This window comes from Bufo gargarizans, chromosome 8 (assembly GCF_014858855.1).
Source record: "Bufo gargarizans isolate SCDJY-AF-19 chromosome 8, ASM1485885v1, whole genome shotgun sequence".
NCBI lineage: Eukaryota > Metazoa > Chordata > Amphibia > Anura > Bufonidae > Bufo > Bufo gargarizans.
Window position 1 is genome coordinate 53,687,734 of NC_058087.1, and position 22,771 is coordinate 53,710,504.

Below are 22,771 nucleotides of genomic sequence, written 5' to 3' on the forward strand. Positions count from 1 at the left end.
GAGCTATTTGAAATCTATCCCTAAAAGGGTATATAATATTCAAGGTGCACATAGGGTCATTCAGAATAACTTCACACACACGCTTCTGTGCATTTCCAAGTCTAATTCTGTCACTAAATCCATACCGGTCACCCAGCGCCTAAATACTAGGCCTCAAATTTATATCCCGCTAAATCTCTCGTTACCGCTGTCCTGTTGTAGCTGGGAAAGTTATTTAGTGTCCGTCAAAGCACATTTTTTGTTCTGGGTTGAAGTACAATTCCCAATTTAGCAATTTCATAATTTAGTGGTTCCTGCTATATCAGAGCTATTTGAAATCTATCCCTAAAAGGGTATATAATATTCAAGGTGCACATAGGGTCATTCAGAATAACTTCACACACACGCTACTGTGCATTTCCAAGTCTAATTCTGTCACTAAATCCATACCGGTCACCCAGCGCCTAAATACAAGGCCTCAAATTTATATCCCGCTAAATCTCTCGTTACCGCTGTCCTGTTGTAGCTGGGAAAGTTATTTAGTGTCCGTCAAAGCACATTTTTTGTTCTGGGTTGAAGTACAATTCCCAATTTAGCAATTTCATAATTTAGTGGTTCCTGCTATATCAGAGCTATTTGAAATCTATCCCTAAAAGGGTATATAATATTCAAGGTGCACATAGGGTCATTCAGAATAACTTCACACACACGCTTCTGTGCATTTCCAAGTCTAATTCTGTCACTAAATCCATACCGGTCACCCAGCGCCTAAATACTAGGCCTCAAATTTATATCCCGCTAAATCTCTCGTTACCGCTGTCCTGTTGTAGCTGGGAAAGTTATTTAGTGTCCGTCAAAGCACATTTTTTGTTCTGGGTTGAAGTACAATTCCCAATTTAGCAATTTCATAATTTAGTGGTTCCTGCTATATCAGAGCTATTTGAAATCTATCCCTAAAAGGGTATATAATATTCAAGGTGCACATAGGGTCATTCAGAATAACTTCACACACACGCTACTGTGCATTTCCAAGTCTAATTCTGTCACTAAATCCATACCGGTCACCCAGCGCCTAAATACTAGGCCTCAAATTTATATCCCGCTAAATCTCTCGTTACCGCTGTCCTGTTGTAGCTGGGAAAGTTATTTAGTGTCCGTCAAAGCACATTTTTTGTTCTGGGTTGAAGTACAATTCCCAATTTAGCAATTTCATAATTTAGTGGTTCCTGCTATATCAGAGCTATTTGAAATCTATCCCTAAAAGGGTATATAATATTCAAGGTGCACATAGGGTCATTCAGAATAACTTCACACACACGCTTCTGTGCATTTCCAAGTCTAATTCTGTCACTAAATCCATACCGGTCACCCAGCGCCTAAATACTAGGCCTCAAATTTATATCCCGCTAAATCTCTCGTTACCGCTGTCCTGTTGTAGCTGGGAAAGTTATTTAGTGTCCGTCAAAGCACATTTTTTGTTCTGGGTTGAAGTACAATTCCCAATTTAGCAATTTCATAATTTAGTGGTTCCTGCTATATCAGAGCTATTTGAAATCTATCCCTAAAAGGGTATATAATATTCAAGGTGCACATAGGGTCATTCAGAATAACTTCACACACACGCTTCTGTGCATTTCCAAGTCTAATTCTGTCACTAAATCCATACCGGTCACCCAGCGCCTAAATACTAGGCCTCAAATTTATATCCCGCTAAATCTCTCGTTACCGCTGTCCTGTTGTGGCTGGGAAAGTTATTTAGTGTCCGTCAAAGCACATTTTTTGTTCTGGGTTGAAATACAATTCCCAATTTAGCAATTTCATAATTTAGTGGTTCCTGCTATATCAGAGCTATTTGAAATCTATCCCTAAAAGGGTATATAATATTCAAGGTGCACATAGGGTCATTCAGAATAACTTCACACACACGCTTCTGTGCATTTCCAAGTCTAATTCTGTCACTAAATCCATACCGGTCACCCAGCGCCTAAATACTAGGCCTCAAATTTATATCCCGCTAAATCTCTCGTTACCGCTGTCCTGTTGTAGCTGGGAAAGTTATTTAGTGTCCGTCAAAGCACATTTTTTGTTCTGGGTTGAAGTACAATTCCCAATTTAGCAATTTCATAATTTAGTGGTTCCTGCTATATCAGAGCTATTTGAAATCTATCCCTAAAAGGGTATATAATATTCAAGGTGCACATAGGGTCATTCAGAATAACTTCACACACACGCTTCTGTGCATTTCCAAGTCTAATTCTGTCACTAAATCCATACCGGTCACCCAGCGCCTAAATACTAGGCCTCAAATTTATATCCCGCTAAATCTCTCGTTACCGCTGTCCTGTTGTGGCTGGGAAAGTTATTTAGTGTCCGTCAAAGCACATTTTTTGTTCTGGGTTGAAGTACAATTCCCAATTTAGCAATTTCATAATTTAGTGGTTCCTGCTATATCAGAGCTATTTGAAATCTATCCCTAAAAGGGTATATAATATTCAAGGTGCACATAGGGTCATTCAGAATAACTTCACACACACGCTTCTGTGCATTTCCAAGTCTAATTCTGTCACTAAATCCATACCGGTCACCCAGCGCCTAAATACTAGGCCTCAAATTTATATTCCGCTGAATTTGAATACAATACATTGGGCCAAATAATATATTTGTTGTTGTGGTGAACCATAACAATGAGAAAAACATCTAGTAAGGGACGCGGACGTGGACATGGTCGTGGTGGTGTTAGTGGACCCTCTGGTGCTGGGAGAGGACGTGGCCGTTCTGCCACATCCACACGTCCTAGTGTACCAACTACCTCAGGTCCCAGTAGCCGCCAGAATTTACAGCGATATATGGTGGGGCCCAATGCCGTTCTAAGGATGGTAAGGCCTGAGCAGGTACAGGCATTAGTCAATTGGGTGGCCGACAGTGGATCCAGCACGTTCACATTATCTCCCACCCAGTCTTCTGCAGAAAGCGCACAGATGGCGCCTGAAAACCAACCCCATCAGTCTGTCACATCACCCCCATGCATACCAGGGAAACTGTCTCAGCCTCAAGTTATGCAGCAGTCTCTTATGCTGTTTGAAGACTCCGCTGGCAGGGTTTCCCAAGGGCATCCACCTAGCCCTTCCCCAGCGGTGAAAGACATAGAATGCACTGACGCACAACCACTTATGTTTCCTGATGATGAGGACATGGGAATACCACCTCAGCATGTCTCTGATGATGACGAAACACAGGTGCCAACTGCTGCGTCTTTCTGCAGTGTGCAGACTGAACAGGAGGTCAGGGATCAAGACTGGGTGGAAGACGATGCAGGGGACGATGAGGTCCTAGACCCCACATGGAATGAAGGTCGTGCCACTGACTTTCACAGTTCGGAGGAAGAGGCAGTGGTGAGACCGAGCCAACAGCGTAGCAAAAGAGGGAGCAGTGGGCAAAAGCAGAACACCCGCCGCCAAGAGACTCCGCCTGCTACTGACCGCCGCCATCTGGGACCGAGCACCCCAAAGGCAGCTTCAAGGAGTTCCCTGGCATGGCACTTCTTCAAACAATGTGCTGACGACAAGACCCGAGTGGTTTGCACGCTGTGCCATCAGAGCCTGAAGCGAGGCATTAACGTTCTGAACCTGAGCACAACCTGCATGACCAGGCACCTGCATGCAAAGCATGAACTGCAGTGGAGTAAACACCTTAAAACCAAGGAAGTCACTCAGGCTCCCCCTGCTACCTCTTCTGCTGCTGCCGCCTCGGCCTATTCTGCTGCTGCCGCCTCGGCCTCTTCCTCCGCCTCTGGAGGAACGTTGGCACCTGCCGCCCAGCAAACAGGGGATGTACCACCAACACCACCACCACCACCTCCGTCACCAAGCGTCTCAACCATGTCACACGCCAGCGTTCAGCTCTCCATCTCACAAACATTTGATAGAAAGCGTAAATTCCCACCTAGCCACCCTCGATCCCTGGCCCTGAATGCCAGCATTTCTAAACTACTGGCCTATGAAATGCTGTCATTTAGGCTGGCGGACACAGACAGCTTTAAACAGCTCATGTCGCTTGCTGTCCCACAGTATGTTGTTCCCAGCCGGCACTACTTCTCCAAGAGAGCCGTGCCTTCCCTGCACAACCAAGTATCCGATAAAATCAAGTGTGCACTGCGCAACGCCATCTGTAGCAAGGTCCACCTAACTACAGATACGTGGACCAGTAAGCACGGCCAGGGACGCTATATCTCCCTAACTGCACACTGGGTAAATGTAGTGGCAGCTGGGCCCCAGGCGGAGAGCTGTTTGGCGCACGTCCTTCCGCCGCCAAGGATCGCAGGGCAACATTCTTTGCCTCCTGTTGCCACCTCCTCCTTCTCGGCTTCCTCCTCCTCTTCTTCCACCTGCTCATCCAGTCAGCCACACACCTTCACCACCAACTTCAGCACAGCCCGGGGTAAACGTCAGCAGGCCATTCTGAAACTCATATGTTTGGGGGACAGGCCCCACACCGCACAGGAGTTGTGGCGGGGTATTGAACAACAGACCGACGAGTGGTTGCTGCCGGTGAGCCTCAAGCCCAGCCTGGTGGTGTGTGATAATGGGCGAAATCTCGTTGCAGCTCTGGGACTAGCCAATTTGACGCACATCCCTTGCTTGGCGCATGTGCTGAATTTGGTGGTGCAGAAGTTCATTCACAACTACCCCGACATGTCAGAGCTGCTGCATAAAGTGCGGGCCGTCTGTTCGCGCTTCCGGCGTTCACATCCTGCTGCTGCTCGCCTGTCTGCGCTACAGCGTAACTTCGGCCTTCCCGCTCACCGCCTCATATGCGACGTGCCCACCAGGTGGAACTCCACCTTGCACATGCTGGACAGACTGTGCGAGCAGCAGCAGGCCATAGTGGAGTTTCAGCTGCAGCACGCACGGGTCAGTCGCACTACAGAACAGCACCACTTCACCACCAATGACTGGGCCTCCATGCGAGACCTGTGTGCCCTGTTGCGCTGTTTCGAGTACTCCACCAACATGGCCAGTGGCGATGACACCGTTATCAGCGTTACAATACCACTTCTATGTCTCCTTGAGAAAACACTTAGGGCGATGATGGAAGAGGAGGTGGCCCAGGAGGAGGAGGAGGAGGAGGAGGAAGAGGGGTCATTTTTAGCACTTTCAGGCCAGTCTCTTCGAAGTGACTCAGAGGGAGGTTTTTGGCAACAGCAGAGGCCAGGTACAAATGTGGCCAGCCAGGGCCCACTACTGGAGGACGAGGAGGACGAGGATGAGGAGGAGGTGGAGGAGGATGAGGATGAAGCATGGTCACAGCGGGGTGGCACCCAACGCAGCTCGGGTCCATCACTGGTGCGTGGCTGGGGGGAAAGGCAGGACGATGACGATACGCCTCCCACAGAGGACAGCTTGTCCTTACCCCTGGGCAGCCTGGCACACATGAGCGACTACATGCTGCAGTGCCTGCGCAACGACAGCAGAGTTGCCCACATTTTAACCTGTGCGGACTACTGGGTTGCCACCCTGCTGGATCCACGCTACAAAGACAATGTGCCCACCTTACTTCCTGCACTGGAGCGTGATAGGAAGATGCGCAAGTACAAGCGCACGTTGGTAGACGCGCTACTAAGAGCATTCCCAAATGTCACAGGGGAACAAGTGGAAGCCCAAGGCCAAGGCAGAGGAGGAGCAAGAGGTCGCCAAGGCAGCTGTGTCACGGCCAGCTCCTCTGAGGGCAGGGTTAGCATGGCAGAGATGTGGAAAACTTTTGTCAACACGCCACAGCTAACTGCACCACCACCTGATACGCAACGTGTTAGCAGGAGGCAACATTTCACTAACATGGTGGAACAGTACGTGTGCACACCCCTCCACGTACTGACTGATGGTTCGGCCCCATTCAACTTCTGGGTCTCTAAATTGTCCACGTGGCCAGAGCTAGCCTTTTATGCCTTGGAGGTGCTGGCCTGCCCGGCAGCCAGCGTTTTGTCTGAACGTGTATTCAGCACGGCAGGGGGCGTCATTACAGACAAACGCAGCCGCCTGTCTACAGCCAATGTGGACAAGCTGACGTTCATAAAAATGAACCAGGCATGGATCCCACAGGACCTGTCCGTCCCTTGTCCAGATTAGACATTAACTACCTCCCCATAACCATATATTATTGGACTCCAGGGCACTTCCTCATTCAATCCTATTTTTATTTTCATTTTACCATTATATTGCGAGGCTACCCAAAGTTGAATGAACCTCTCCTCTGCCTGTGTGCTAGGCCTAAATATATGCCAATGGACTGTTGCAGTGGTGGCTGACGTGAAGCCTCATTCTCTGCTATGACATGCAGACTAATTCTCTGCTGACATGAAGCCAGATTGTCTGTTACGGGACCTCTCTCCTCTGCCTGGGTGCTGGGCCTAAATTTATGACAATGGACTGTTGCAGTGGTGGCTGACGTGAAGCCTGATTCTCTGCTATGACATGCAGACTGATTCTCTGCTGACATGAAGCCAGATCCTCTGTTACGGGACCTCTCTCCTCTGCCTGGGTGCTAGGCCTAAATATATGCTAATGGACTGTTGCAGTGGTGGCTGACGTGAAGCCTCATTCTCTGCTATGACATGCAGACTAATTCTCTGCTGACATGAAGCCAGATTGTCTGTTACGGGACCTCTCTCCTCTGCCTGGGTGCTGGGCCTAAATTTATGACAATGGACTGTTGCAGTGGTGGCTGACGTGAAGCCTGATTCTCTGCTATGACATGCAGACTGATTCTCTGCTGACATGAAGCCAGATTCTCTGTTACGGGACCTCTCTCCTCTGCCTGGGTGCTGGGCCTAAATTTATGAAAATGGACTGTTGCAGTGGTGGGTGACGTGAAGCCTCATTCTCTGCTATGACATGCAGACTGATTCTCTGCTGACATGAAGCCAGATTGTCTGTTACGGGACCTCTCTGCTCTGCCTGTGTGCTAGGCCTAAATATATGCCAATGGACTGTTGCAGTGGTGGGTGACGTGAAGCCTCATTCTCTGCTATGACATGCAGACTGATTCTCTGCTGACATGAAGCCAGATTGTCTGTTACGGGACCTCTCTCCTCTGCCTGTGTGCTAGGCCTAAATATATGCCAATGGACTGTTGCAGTGGTGGCTGACGTGAAGCCTCATTCTCTGCTATGACATGCAGACTAATTCTCTGCTGACATGAAGCCAGATTGTCTGTTACGGGACCTCTCTCCTCTGCCTGGGTGCTGGGCCTAAATTTATGACAATGGACTGTTGCAGTGGTGGCTGACGTGAAGCCTGATTCTCTGCTATGACATGCAGACTGATTCTCTGCTGACATGAAGCCAGATTGTCTGTTACGGGACCTCTCTCCTCTGCCTGTGTGCTAGGCCTAAATATATGCCAATGGACTGTTGCAGTGGTGGCTGACGTGAAGCCTCATTCTCTGCTATGACATGCAGACTAATTCTCTGCTGACATGAAGCCAGATTGTCTGTTACGGGACCTCTCTCCTCTGCCTGTGTGCTAGGCCTAAATATATGCCAATGGATTGTTGCAGTGGTGGCTGACGTGAAGCCTGATTCTCTGCTATGACATGCAGACTGATTCTCTGCTGACATGAAGCCAGATTGTCTGTTACGGGACCTCTCTCCTCTGCCTGGGTGCTAGGCCTAAATATATGCCAATGGACTGTTGCAGTGGTGGCTGACGTGAAGCCTGATTCTCTGCTATGACATGCAGACTGATTCTCTGCTGACATGAAGCCAGATCCTCTGTTACGGGACCTCTCTCCTCTGCCTGGGTGCTGGGCCTAAATTTATGACAATGGACTGTTGCAGTGGTGGCTGACGTGAAGCCTGATTCTCTGCTATGACATGAAGACTGATTCTCTGCTGACATGAAGCCAGATTGTCTGTTACGGGACCTCTCTCCTCTGCCTGGGTGCCGGGGCCTAAATATCTGAGAATGGACTGTTCCAGTGGTGGGTGACGGGAAGCCAGATTCTCTGCTATGGAACCTCTCTCCAATTGATTTTGGTTAATTTTTATTTATTTAATTTTTATTTTAATTCATTTCCCTATCCACATTTGTTTGCAGGGGATTTACCTACATGTTGCTGCCTTTTGCAGCCCTCTAGCCCTTTCCTGGGCTGTTTTACAGCCGTTTTAGTGCCGAAAAGTTCGGGTCCCCATTGACTTCAATGGGGTTCGGGTTCGGGACGAAGTTCGGATCGGGTTCGGATCCCGAACCCGAACATTTCCGGGATGTTCGGCCGAACTTCTCGAACCCGAACATCCAGGTGTTCGCTCAACTCTAGTCACCTGCTCTCAAGTTACCACTCTCCCGCCCGCCGCCACCATCACCACAGCCGCTTCACTTGATCCCTCAGATGAGTTATTTACACATCAGTTGGATGAAATTAGTGATGCGCAACCATTATTGCCAGAGGATATAGATAACAGGGATATGTCTCAGTCAGGCAGCATTACACACATGGACGTACAGTGTGATGATGATAATGATGTTGTACCCGCTGCTGCTTCCTTTGCTGAGGTGTCAGATACAAGTGAAGCGGTTGATGATGACGATGTGTCCGTGGATGCCACGTGGGTGCCTGCTCGAAGAGAAGAAGAAGAGGGGGAAAGTTCTGAAGGGGAGACAGAGAGAAGGAGGAGACGAGTTGGAAGCAGGGGGAGGTCGTCGCGAAGAGCTAGTGGCACAGTCAGACAGCATGTATCAGCACCCGGGGTCAGCCAGACAGCACGCCAATCAACGCATGCTGTTGCCACCACCAGAATGCCATCATTGCAAAGCTCAGCAGTGTGGCATTTTTTTTGTGTGTCTGCCTCTGATAACAGCAATGCCATTTGCAACCTGTGCCAAAAGAAACTGAGTCGTGGGAAGTCCAACACCTATCTAGGTACAACTGCTTTGCGAAGGCACATGATCTCACATCACAAACGCCAATGGGATCAACACATGAGTACAAGCAGCACACAAACTCAAAGCCACCATCCTCCTCCTGGTCCAGCATCTTCAGCCACGTCAACCACTGCTGTCCTCCTTGCCCCCTCTCAACCACCCGCCACTCCACCTCTCACCTTCACCAGTTCCATCTCATCTGCCCACAGTCAGGTGTCTGTAAAGGAAATGTTTGAGCGTAAGAAGCCAATGTCACAGAGTCACCCCCTTGCCCGGCATCTGACAGCTGGCTTGACGGAACTCTTAGCCCGCCAACTTTTACCATACAAGCTGGTGGAGTCTGAGGCCTTCAAAAAATTTGTCGCTATTGGGACACCGCAGTGGAAGGTACCCGGACAAATTTTTTTTTCAAAAAAGGCAATCCCAAACCTCTACTCAGTGATTGAACAGGAAGTCATGGCATCTCTGGCATACAGTGTTGGGGCAAGGGTCTATCTGACCACTGATACCTGGTCTGCAAAGCACGGTCAGGGCAGGTATATCACCTACACTGCGCATTGGGTCAACCTGCTGACGGCTGCCAAGCATGGAATGCGTGGCTCTGCAGCGGAGTTGGTGACACCGCCACGACTTGCAGGCACCTCCTCTACTCCATCCTCTTCTATAACCTCCTCGGCTGAGTCCTCTTCTGCTACGGCGTCTGGCTGCACATCAACTGAATCCCCCCCAGCTCCCCAGGGGCTATTCCACATTCCGGATACGACAGTGTCACGCTGTCTTGGGGTTGACTTGCCTGAAAGCAGAGAGTCACACCGGACCAGCACTCCTGTCCACCCTGAACGCACAGGTTGATCAGTGGCTGACCCCGCACCAACTGGAGATCGGCAAAGTGGTGTGTGACAATGGAAGCAATTTGTTGGCGGCATTGAATTTGGGCAAGTTGTCACATGTGCCATGCATGGCACATGTGTTGAATCTCATCGTACAACGCTTTGTGTCTAAGTACCCAGGCTTACAGGACGTCCTCAAGCAGGCCAGGAAGGTGTGTGGCCATTTCAGGCGTTCCTACACGGCCATGGCGCACTTTTCAGACATTCAGCGCCGAAACAACATGCCAGTGAGGCGCTTGATTTGCAACAGCCCGACACGTTGGAATTCAACACTCCTAATGTTCGACCGCCTGCTCCAACAAGAAAAAGCCGTCAACGAGTATTTGTATGACCGGGGTGCTAGGACAGCCTCTGCAGAGCTGGGAATTTTTTTGCCACGTTACTGGATGCTCATGCGCAATGCCTGTAGGCTCAGGCGTCCTTTTGAGGAGGTGAAAAACCTAGTCAGTCGCACCGAAGGCACCATCAGCGACCTCATTCCATTTGTTTTCATCCTGGAGCGTGCCCTGGGAAGAGTGCTGGATCAGGCTGTAGATGAGCGTGAAGAGGAAGAGTTGTGGTCACCATCACCACCAGAAACACCCTTGTCATCATCGCTTGCCGGACCTGCGGCAATGCTGCAAGATGAGTATGAGGAAGAGGAGTCAGAGGAGGAATGTGGCTTTGAGGAGGAGGAAGACCAACCACAGCAGGCATCCCAGGGTGCTCGTTGTTGTCACCTATCTGGGACCCGTGGTGTTGTACGTGGCTGGGGGAAAGAACAGACCGTCAATGACATCAGTGAGGACGAGGAACGGGAAATGAGTAGCTCGGCATCCAACCTTGTGCAAATGGGGTCTTTCATGCTCTCATGTCTGTTGAGGGACCCTCGTATAAAAAGGATGAAGGAGAACGACCTGTACTGGGTGGCCACGCTACTAGACCCCCGGTATAAGCAGAAAGTGGCAGAAATGTTACCAAATTACCGAAAGTCAGAAAGGATGCAGCAGTTCAAAACCAAACTAAAAAATATGCTTTACACAGCTTATAAGGGGGATGTCACAGCACAACGGGAATCTAAATGGGGAAGAGGTTAAAGTAATCCTCCTCCTACAACGACCACGGCGGCAAGGACAGGACACCTTACAGATGTGTTGTTGATGGAGGACATGCGGAGCTTTTTCAGTCCTACGCATCGCCACAGCCCTTCGGGATCCAGCCTTAGAGAATGACTCGACCGACAGGTGGCAGACTACCTCGCCTTAACTGCAGATATCGACACTCTGAGGAGCGATGAACCCCTTGACTACTGGGTGTGCAGGCTTGACCTGTGGCCTGAGCTATCCCAGTTTGCGATACAACTTCTGGCCTGCCCCGCTTCAAGTGTCCTGTCAGAAAGGATCTTCAGTGCAGCAGGAGGCATTGTCACTGACAAAAGAAGTCGCCTCGGTCAAAAAAGTGTTGATTACCTCACCTTCATTAAGATGAATGAGGCATGGATCCCGAAGGGACTGACAGTGGGGGATACGTTTGACTAACAAAAGGCCTGATTACATGCCTTGGCCTCAAAATGGTCCCCACGCTGCTGTATTTAATGCTTGCATACCGGATGACTTTCGTGAATTCTCCGCCACCAACTAGGGTTCAAGCCGCAATGTTTTAGTCACCTTTCTGCATGTAAAACACCAATTTTTCCGGCATGTGTACATGCCTAATTTTTCTGTCCTCTGGTGCTGCACTATGGCTGCAAAAACAAAACAAAAAAAAAGGCACATACATGTGTCAATTCCCCTTCGTGATCGTTACCTTGTTGTGGTGAAGGGGCTTGCGTATCACAATGAAGCGATCATCACCTCTATGAGTGTGTTGGCAATGTTGCCACACCCCAGATGATAAGGCCGTTGCTTCATTATGATCAGACTAAAAGCAATAGACTGGATAATTTTTCATAGAAAAAAACATTAATTTTCTTTCTTTTTTTTTTAAGTTGTATGGGTGGGTTTTTAATACATAAAATAAAAAAATCATAATAAAGTCTCTTAATAGTTTATTAGAAATAATGCAGACAATTTAAAAAATACCCATCAATTCCAATACAAAGCAAGTACAGAGCTCAGAACTAAATTATTTCAGGATGTCGTAATGGTTTGTTAATTCGACAATGGTTAATCAATTCGGCACATGTCCCCGGATAGGGGACGTAACAGGGATTAAACTGATAGGAATAGTACTAGTTAAGACACCACTCATATAGGGTCAGGGTGTCACAGCACATTGCTCCGTGCACGCTCAGTGCCCCAACTTGGGAGTAAGAGGATCGACCAAGCTGCTTTTTCCATCTCCCGGTTCCTAAAATCAATTCAGTTTGGTGTATCAGAGTTTGGTCTGTCACTGTGAAGGCAGTCGAAGGTACCCGGCCTAAATTTTTTTTCACAAAAGGCAGTCCCTGATATGGGACGTAACAGGGATTAAACTGATGAGAAGAGAACTACAGAAACTACCACTCATATCGGGTGTGACAGTAAATTGCACGGCGCAGACGCAGTGACCGTGGATTAAAACAAAGGGGAGGGAGCCAGCGTTTTTTTAACCATGTCCCCGTTCGAAGAATCAATTCAATAAATGGACCCCAGATTGGGGACGTAACAAGGATTATACTGATGAGAAGAGAACTACAGAAAATACCACTCATATCGGGTGTGACAGTAAATTGCACGGCGCAGACGCAATGACCCTGGTTTCAAACAAAGGGGAGGGAGCCAGCGTTTTTTTTAACTATCTCCCTGTTCGAAAAATCTATTCAATTCACCTTTCGGGGACCCTTGGTGTTGTACGTGGCTGGGTGGAGGAAGAAACCTTCAATGACATCAACGGGACATGGCTAGCTTGGTATCCAACCTTGTGCAAATGGGGAGTTTGCGGTTGGGCAAATGGACTGTTTGCGGTTGTTTGCGGTGCATTAAAAGGGGAGTTTGGTCTGTCAATGTCTGTGAAGCGGGCGTAACCCTTACACTACCTGATCGATACAACAACATACCTGATCGTATACACACACTGGATGTTTTAAACCACGTTGTTCAAAAAAATGTAGGATTGTTAGGTAATTTATGCCCTTTATGGATTAAAACCCAACTCTGCGTCAACTATGTAATTTTCCATGGGAGTTTTGCCATGGATCCCCCTCCGGCATGCCACAGTCCAGGTGTTAGTCTCCTTGAAACAACTTTTCCATCACTACTGTGGCTAGAAAGAGTCCCTGTGGGTTTTAAAATTCGCCTGCCTATTGAAGTTAATGGCGGTTCGCCCCGGTCCACCCGTTTGTGAACATTTGTAAAAATTTGCGTTCGCCGTTCGCGAACGGAAAATTTTATGTTCGCGACATCTCTACCCTCCTATGGATGCAAATTTTTGTGACTTATTGAAAAAGTCTCATTGATAAATTTGGAGTGATCTAAGTGAGCTAACCACACTAATTTTTCCTCTCATGTTCCAAAACTGGAATTGGGGGTGTAAGAATGCAAGCAAGCAAGTGCAAAAGGTTGGAAAAACCCAATTTTGTGACTTTTTGAAGCCAGAATTCTGGAATGAAGGCATGTTAAATCTGCCTGTTTTTGTGAACACTATCAACCAGGGGCGTACATAGAAATTACTGGGTCCCATAGCAAAAATCTGAATTGGGCCCCTAACCCTGCCCACTACCCACCCCTTGCCCATCCCACCTCCCGTCCTGGCTCCTCCCCTGCCAAACGCCCATTTGCCAATAAAGAAATGTATACATGACCTACTGAAACCGTTAGGGATAAATCTTTTTATTTTTTTTATTAACCAACTCTTTTATTAACCAACTTTTATTATCCGTACTCTCATACACCGCTGATATTACAGTGGTGTATGGGAGTAAGGATCTCACTGGGGCTGCAGTGAGCAATGTACAGCACACATCACTGCTCCTGCCTGTCTGCTTTGGTAAAGCCGGGCATAGATGGGCTATGTCAGGCTTTAGCAGAGTGGGCACAGGACAGTGGACACAGGCCGCCATATGTACATATGCACAGCTGAACGATTGCAGGGCAGGAGCCCGCATATACATCGTTCCTCCTGCCTGTGTCCACTGTGTTAAAGCCTGACATAGCCCATCCCCCACATCTTTATAGAGGACCTCTATGGGGGTAACTGTGTGGTACATAAAGCTTTATAGAGGACCCCTATGGGGGTAACTGTGCCACACATGAAGATTTACTGAGGACCACTATGGGGGTAATTGTGCTGTACATGAGGATTTATAGAGAACCACTATAGGGGTAACTGTGCCACACATGAGGATTTACAGAGGACCACTATGGGGGTAACTATGCCACACATGAGGATTTACTGAGGACCACTATGGGGGTAACTGTGCCACACATGAGGATTTACTGAGGACCACTATGGGGGTAACTGTGCTGTACATGAGGATTTATAGAGAACCACTATAGGGGTAACTGTGCCATGCAGGAGGATTTACAGAGGACCACTATGGGGGTAACTGTGCTGTACATGAGGATTTACAGAGGACTACCATCATACTATGGAGGACAGAGCATCACTTTCACACCAGACACTACTTCCAGGCTGGGAGCAGTAAAGCCTCCTCCTGGCTGATCTTATCAATCGTAATCAGAGTGGACAGAAATGCCAGGTGTGAACATGCTGTTATTCATGTGGCTTGGCCTCCCCGGAAGCTCTCAGCCTCTGCTCCACGTCCACGCACTCCAGCGGTGGCTTCAGGGTGACCGAGTTCCAGAAAATCTTACTTCACATCACGTCCTGCTCTGAGGACCCGGCGAACACTGTGTAATCGTCATCCCTGGGCTCCTCCATGCTGCCTTGTTTATCCGGAAATACTCATCACCATGAAAATGGAACACCGCGCGTGTGCAGAGAGAGATTGGAGAGAGTGAAGTGTGTAAAGGTGTGAGAACTGCAGAAATGCTGGTGACTGTGCAGCAGCAGCAACATGAAGTTCTGCTATATGAAAGTGCCACAGGAAAAGCAGAGCTGATGACTTGAGGCAGACGGGAGTGCAAAGAATGCTACTCCGGGTGCACCCCTTTGTGTGTGCTTGAGCGGTGCCTGATTCTAATGCCTGCCAGCGATACACTGGCCAATCAGCAGAAGGATCTTTGGAGAGGTCAGACAGGGAGCGGTCGTGTGAACCCAAGGGGGGGCATGGCCCGAGGGAAACCACAAGTGGGCGGGCCACGGCCAGCCTCAATGCCTTAACTATGAATAAACTGTCTGTGCAGAATAGACATGGGGGCGGGGCCTTCCATGCGCTTCGGGTTCCCCTGTGCCGCAGGCCCATAGCAACGGCGTGGTCTGCCCATATTGGCAGTATGCCACTGCATCAACCATGCATTTACCCATAGCTGTATATGTCAGTCTCAATCTGACATTATTTGCTATTGCTGTCACTGCATTTAAGAGAATAAAGGAAGGGGGAGCAAAAGTGTGAAAAAATAAATAAATAAAAGAAATAGAAGAGAGAAGACTCAGAGGAGACTGTTGTATACCACAGGCCGGGTAATTCTGACACAAATCAAATCAAACGATTTGACAAATCAGACACAAAACAAACTTCAAGAAGTTCCCTAATCTCTAATTTGTACTTTTTTCATGTTTTGATCCCACTCCTAGTTTTGCTGACAAATACTGATGCAAAATGCTGACAAATTACTACAGTCTGAAAGTGGCCTTAGGGCTCTTTCACACTTGCGTATTTCATTTCCGGCATAGAGTTCCATCATCGGGGCTCTATGCCGGAAAAATCCTGATCAGGATTATGCCAATGCATTCTGAATGGAGAGAAATCCGTTCAGGATGCATCAGGATGTCTTCAGTTCAGGACCGGAAGGTTTTTTGGCCTGAGAAAATACTGCAGCATGCTGCACTTTTTGCTCCGGCCAAAAATCCTGAACACTTGCCGCAAGGCCGGATCCGGAATTAATGCCCATTGAAAGGCATTAATCCGGATCCGGCCTTAAGCTAAACGCCGTTTCGGCGCATTACCGGATCCGACGTTTAGCTTTTTCTGAATGGTTACCATGGCTGCCAGGACGCTAAAGTCCTGTTTGCCATGGTAAAGTGTAGTGGGGAGCGGGGGAGCAGTATACTTACCGTCCGTGCGGCTCCCGGGGCGCTTCAGAGTGACGTCAGGGCGCCCCACGCGCATGGATGACGTGATCGCATGGATCACGTCATCCATGCGCATGGGGCGCTCTGACGTCATTCTGGAGCGCCCCGGGAGCCGCACAGACGGTAAGTATACTGCTCCCCCGCTCCCCACTACTACTATGGCAACCAGGACTTTAATAGCGTCCTGGCTGCCATAGTAACACTGAACGCATTTTGAAGACTGATCAGTCTTCAAATGCTTTCAGTTCACTTGTGGTGTTACGGATCCGGCAGGCACTTCCGGCAATGGATGTGCACGCCGGATCCTAACAACGCAAGTGTGAAAGAGGCCTTAGATAGTGTAGGCAGAAATAGAAAGAGCCAGACAGGTATTCTAGCATGTGATCATGTAGCAAATTATTCCTGTTGGGAGTAGATTCTTCAATGTAAGTAAAAATGAGTTTAAGGTTTACAAGACTGTAATTAATGTCCAATTATTTTCAAACAGAAACCAGGATGTGTGTGCTGACTTTCATGGTGTACGCTTCTTGGCAAACATCCCTGTCTCTCATGCTTGCTCTTATGGTCCTCATGCACACGGCCGGCCGTTGCCCGGCTGTGGCCGTAATGCGGCACGCAAACAGCGGGTCCGCAATATGGGAGCTGCGGTGCGGAATGTAGGCACGGAGTCCTATGGAAGCACTATGGAATACTTCCGTGGTGTTTCTGTACTTGCCACCGTACCGCAAAAAAATAGAACATGTTCTATTTTTTTTGCGGTTCGGACAGATCACGGACCCATTCAAGTTGAATGGGTCTCGAATCTCGATCCATCCCGGGCGCCGGACGGATGTTGCCCGTGCATTGGGGACTGCAAATTGCGGTCCCCAATGCACGGAACGGCCGCACAATGGTCATGTGCATGAGCTCTAAGACTAATATTTACTTGCATACTAAGCAAGACAGGGTAGTCATGTTTGAGAACTGGTTGTGATACATAGTAAAACATGGGGACCTGTAGGGGGTGTTGAAAAAAAACTGGATGGGGAGATTGGAACAGACATTTTGAGATCAAAGAACTCTTTTTGAACTTCTCCAGAACAACAATGTGATTACTGATTCTTCGTATTTTATGTTGTTATCTTATGCTGCTTATTTTACATATTATTAAGTAAAATTGCATTATTGTTGACTTAGCTATTGTGTTTGACATCTTTAATTCATACTATCCTTGAATACAATGTATTACACCCCATACTATCCTTGAATCCAATGTATTACACCCCACTACCTGGAGGTTCCAGTTGAGATTTGGGTGGTGATACTCCACTGAGAAAAATAAATTATTATATACATACCCATAAAATATTATAGACAAAATACATTTTTGCAAAACATTAACAAAAACAAAAAATAGAAAATAAGTCTAATAACCCTTTATCAACCTCTGCCATATACAGTATATTGTACTTCTTTTAGGAAGTCATTCACACTATTGTCAACCAATCTCCCCCCTGTGACATGACTGCGTGATGTTGAAGGGTTATTAGAGATGAGCAAATTAATTATAGCCATATACAATTTAGACTTTCCCAACAATTTGCCTTCCAAATGAAGCGGAAGTTTGTGAGTCAATAATCAGAATTATTTTTATTTACAGATATAATGATGTCCCATGGGGACATATTTCTCTCCTTACCTAACATTTAAAAGTACAGTGGGAAGATGCCCAATGACATAGATAGGTAGATAGAGAGTAGGTCTTGCCTGACTGAGACCACCTTTGCGCTGGTAGGCGGGCACAGATATGTATTGATAAAATATATTGGCTGAGAGTCTCAGATTTTATCATATCAGAGTGAGGGCTCAGTCCATATATAATGTTTGTCTACTGTGTTAGTGCTTTATTTTTCTTTTTTTAAATGTAGCATATTTATTTATTACATTGTGCAGGATTTTTTTTGCCTTCTTTGTGATTTTTGTTTTGGTATATGTACAATAATCCAAATGTGGGAGATGTGTGCAAGGATTACCTTGCCCATAACCCTTCCCTATTCAGCAACATTGGAAACTGAGATTACTCTGCTCTCCTATTTGCCCTTTAAACAGACGTGCCTAAAGATGACAGGTCTAATGTACATATGAATAGTATTGGAACAGTCACTCAATAACATTTCTACTTACTTTTGCTTTCACATAGGACAAAAGAATATTAATGACTTCGTTGGAGACAGGAATCATATATTTTTGATATACTGAAGAAAATGCCGTCTTCTTGAACAGTTGGACTGCCATGATGATGTGTGCTTTCGCTGTTGCAGTTTTAATTTAAAAATCTATCAAATGAATAAAAAAACAATTTTTTCCTTTATTTTCAATAAACATTAAATAGTATTAATGAAATTAACATTAATCTACATCAGGGGTGTCAAACTCAAATTCATCGGGGGCCGCATCAGCAGTTTGGTCACCCTCAAAGGGCCGGTTGTATCTGTAGGACTATGTGTCCACTCTTTATTATCATAAATTATTGTCACTGCAGTCAATTATTACTGTTTTTTGTAATAATGTAAGTAATAACTAGCTCTGAAAGCTTGACCTGCAAGCGCTGACTGGGGTCACATAGCATTATACTGATTTATGATGCTATGTAACCCTTACAGTTCTGGAATGTGTTGGATAACACTGACATAATGCTGTCAGTGTTATCCAACACATTCCAGAACTGTAAGGGTTACCGTATTTTTCGCCCTATAAGACGCACCGGCCCATAAGACGCACCTAGGTTTTTGAGGAGGAAAATAAGAAAAAAAATATTTTGAACCAAAAGGTGTGCTTTTGGTGGGTTTTGAACTAATTGTGGTCTGTGAGTGGCACTGTTATGGGGGATCTGTGGATGGCACTGTTATGGGGGATCTGTGGATGGCACTGTTATGGGGGCTCTGTGGGTGACACTTATGGGGGCTCTGTGGGTGACACTTATGGGGGCTCTGTGGGTGACACTTATGGGGGCTCTGTGGGTGACACTTATGGGGGATCTGTGGGTGGCTCTTATGGGGGATCTGTGTATGACAGTTATGGGGGGATCTGTGGATGACACATATATAGCATCTTATGCTATGTGTCATCCACAGATCCCCTCCATATGTGTCCCTGTAGTGAATGACCCTCAAAACACGGGCTAGGGGCCGGCATCTGCTTTTATAATGACAGCGGGGCCCGTGCAGTGACTATTCTACTACACGGGCCCCGCTCACTGTATAATCGTATCTCTAATAGTTAATGGTTACCGTATATATATAATCGCATAAGGAGCGCTGTGTATTACCGGTACTTACAACTACGAGCGCTCGCCGAGAGGAGGGAGGAGGCAGGAGGCAGGCCGGGAGGACAGGCGCTGGCAGCGTGAGTCATACGTCATGCGCCCACGCCGCCTGCTTCATTCATAAAGTGGGCGGCGCAGGCGCGTGACATATGACTCACACTGCCAGCGCCCATCCTCCCAGCCTGCCTCCTCCCTCCTCTCGGCGAGCGCTTGTAGTTGTAAGTACCGGTAATACACAGCGCTCCTTATGCGATTATATACATACGGTAACCATTAACTATTAGAGATACGATTATACAGTGAGCGGGGCCCGTGTAGTAGAATAGTCACTACACGGGCCCCGCTGTCATTATAAAAGCAGACGCCGGCCCCCAGCACCTCCTCCCTCACAGCTGATACACCCGATACAAGAGCTGGGAGGACCGGGGGCCGCCTGCAGGAAGTGATAATAAAAGGTGAAGGCTGGCGGCCGGCTGCGGCTACGCGGGCCACATGACGAGGTCTGGCGGACCGGATTCGGCTCGCGGGCCTTGTGTTTGACACCCGTGCTCTAAATCATTATGGGTGAGGGCATGCTGGTGACCCTCAATAACATTATGGGCGAGGGCCTGCTGGTAACCCCTAAAAAACATTATGGGTGAGGGCCTCCTGGTGACCCTCAAAAACATAATGGGTGAGGGTCTGCTGCTGAGATGACCCTCTAAAACATTAGGAGCGAGGGCAGCCTAATAAGCATATTAATATGATGGAGGAGGACGAGAAAAGGGAGATTGAACCATATACCTTTTTAGTGGTGGAAGGGGTGCATGGGAATACAGTGTATTCAATACACCATAAAAGCCACATTTAGAGTGCCTTTATGTTCAACCGCTTTCCTCTGGTGAAGTAGAGAAGTCAGGGGCAATCCAGGCCTTGTTCATTTTTATAAGTCAACCGGTCATCATTTTTAGTTGACAGACAGATGCGCTTATCAGTTATTATGCCCCCCAGCAGCACTAAACACATGCTCTGACAAAACGCTGGCGGCGGGTCAGCACCTCCAAGGCGTAGAGCGCCATTTTGTGCCATGTGTCCAGCTTGGACACCCAATAGTTGTAAGGCACAGAGGGATCACTGAGGATGCCGACACGGTCTGCTACGTACTCCTTCACCATCTTCCAAAATGTTTCCCTCCTTGTGACAATAGGCTGCGCATCAGGTGGAGGGTGCTGGCGGGGCGTCATAAAACTGTCCCAGGCCTTGGAGAGTGTTGTCCTGCCTCTGTTGGAACTGCTGTGTGTTCCCCTCGTCTCCCCTCCTCGGTTGTCCAAGGAACTATGTACTCTGCAGCTAGCGTTGTCAGCTGGAAATTTTTGGAGCAATTTTTCCACAAGGACCTTCTGGTAGTGCACCATTTTGCTTGTCCCCTCCACCACAGGAATGAGAGATGAGAAGTTCTCTTTGTAGCGGAGCTCGAGAAGGGTGAACAACCAGTAATCGGTGTTGGCCAAAATGCGTACAACGAGAGGGTCACGGGAAAGGCAGCCAAACATAAAGTCAGCCATGTCTGCCAGAGTCCCAACAGACAAGATTTCGCTGTCCTCATCAGGAGGATGACTTTCAATCTACTCATCCTCTTCCTCCTCTTCTACCCATCCACGCTAAATGGATGGAATAAAACTTTCATGGGTACTATCCTCTGTAGCGGAGGCAACCGTCTCCTGCTCCTCCTCCTCATCATCCAATTCGCACTGAGAAGACGAACTGAGGGTGTTCTGGCTAGCACCCTGTGTACTTTTTTCCCCCATTTTCACCTCTTCCACATGCAAAGCGTCCTCCTTCATTGTGAGCAGCGAGCATTTGAGTAGACACAGAAGGTTACGCTGATAATAGCGTTATCGCCACTCACCATCTGTATTGATTCCTCAAAGTTGCGTAAAACCTCATAGAGGTCAGACATCAATGCCCACTCATCGCTTGTGAAGAGCGGAAGCTGACTGGAAAGGTAACAACCATGTTGCAGCTGGTATTCCACTACTGCCCTCTGCTGCTCACAAAGCCTGGCCAACATGTGGAACGTGGAGTTCCAGCGCGTGCTCAGGTCGCACAACAGTCGGTGAGCTGGCAATTGTAAGTGCTGCTGCAGCATTGCCAGACCGGCAGAAGCTGTCGATGACTTGCGGAAATGGGTATACACGCGCGCACCTTCACCAGTAGCTCAGGCAAATTGGGATAGGTTTTGAAAAACTGCTGAACCACTAGGTTGAACACGTGGGCTAGGCATGGTATGTGTGTGAGCTTGCCGAGCTCCAAAGCCACCACTAAATTACGTCCATTATCAGACACAACCATGCCTGGCTCTAGGTCGAGTGGTGAGAGCCACAGCTCAGTCTGGTCCCTTATCTCCTGCCACATCTCTGCCGCGGTGTGCTGTTTGTCACAAAAGCAGATCAGTTTAAACACGGCCTGTTGCCGCTTCCCCACTGCAGTGCTACACTGCTTTGAGTTACTGACTGATGTCTGACTGGTGCTGCAAGATGATATTTCAGAAGTGGAAGTGGAGGAGGCGGAGGAGGAGAAGGGGGGGTTGCAGCCACTAACCTAGGTGGTGGTGGAAACCCTGATGGAAGTAGGGCCCGCAATCCTTGACGTCGGTAGCACCTGTGCAATCCCAGGGTACGACTCGCTCCCGGCCTCCACAACGTTCACCCAGTGTGCCATCAGGGAAATGTAGCGTCCCTGGCCAAAAGCACTTGTCCATGTGTCAGTCGTTAAGTGGACCTTCCCAATAACAGCCACATATACTTTGCATTATATAGATTTAGATAAATTAACCCCTTAGGGACTTAGGGCGTACCGGTACAACCTGTTTCCCGAGTCCTTAAGGACCCAGGACGTACCGGTACGTCCTAACTTTAAACAGACATTGCGGCGTGGCGGGGGTTAATAGGAACAGGATGCCCGCTGAAATCATTCAGCGGGCATCCTGTCACAATGCCGGGGGGTCAAACCTGCGGTTTGCGGCTTTTACCTGCGGTTGCGGCGGTGCCATCGGGTCCCCATGCGGCTGTAGGGGGGACCCGATGGCATGGAAGGCAGCACGATGTCTAAGGAAGGCATCGCGCTGCCTTCCGGTGACGAGCCTGTGAGATCGAGCTCCCTGGATCTCACAGGCCGGAAGCTGTATGAGTAACACACACTGTATTACTCATACAGCCAATGCATTCCAATACAGAAGTATTGGAATGCATTGTAAAGGATTAGACCCCCAAAAGTTCAAGACCCAAAGTGGGACAAAAAATAAAGTGAAAACAAAAGTGGCAAGGCAAGAGTGGTCATCAATACATACTCCGTCCACCCGCTTCAGTAGGTCCATAGATACTGATGCCTTTTGTTACTGCCCTTCCGTCCTTCACCCGCGATACTATGGACCTACTGAAGCGGGTGGATGGAGTATGTATTGATGACCACTCTTGCCTTGCCAGTGTCGATGTTGAGGCTTTGTACTCCTCAATACCACACGAGGAGGGTTTGAGGGCAGTTGGCTATTA

General features: G+C 48.0%; 1 protein-coding gene across 2 annotated transcripts in view; it reads right to left on the reverse strand.

The window, feature by feature from the left end:
- The window catches only part of LOC122945304 (putative methyltransferase DDB_G0268948), a 245,840-nt gene that overhangs the window by 80,775 nt on the left and 142,294 nt on the right, over nt 1-22,771 (reverse strand). For both annotated transcript variants that reach the window (XM_044304345.1, XM_044304346.1), the window contains exon 2: nt 18,101-18,252. In XM_044304345.1, coding sequence (XP_044160280.1) covers nt 18,101-18,211 — 111 coding nt within the window. In that variant the 5' untranslated portion in view covers nt 18,212-18,252. The remainder of the gene's footprint in view (nt 1-18,100; nt 18,253-22,771) is intronic.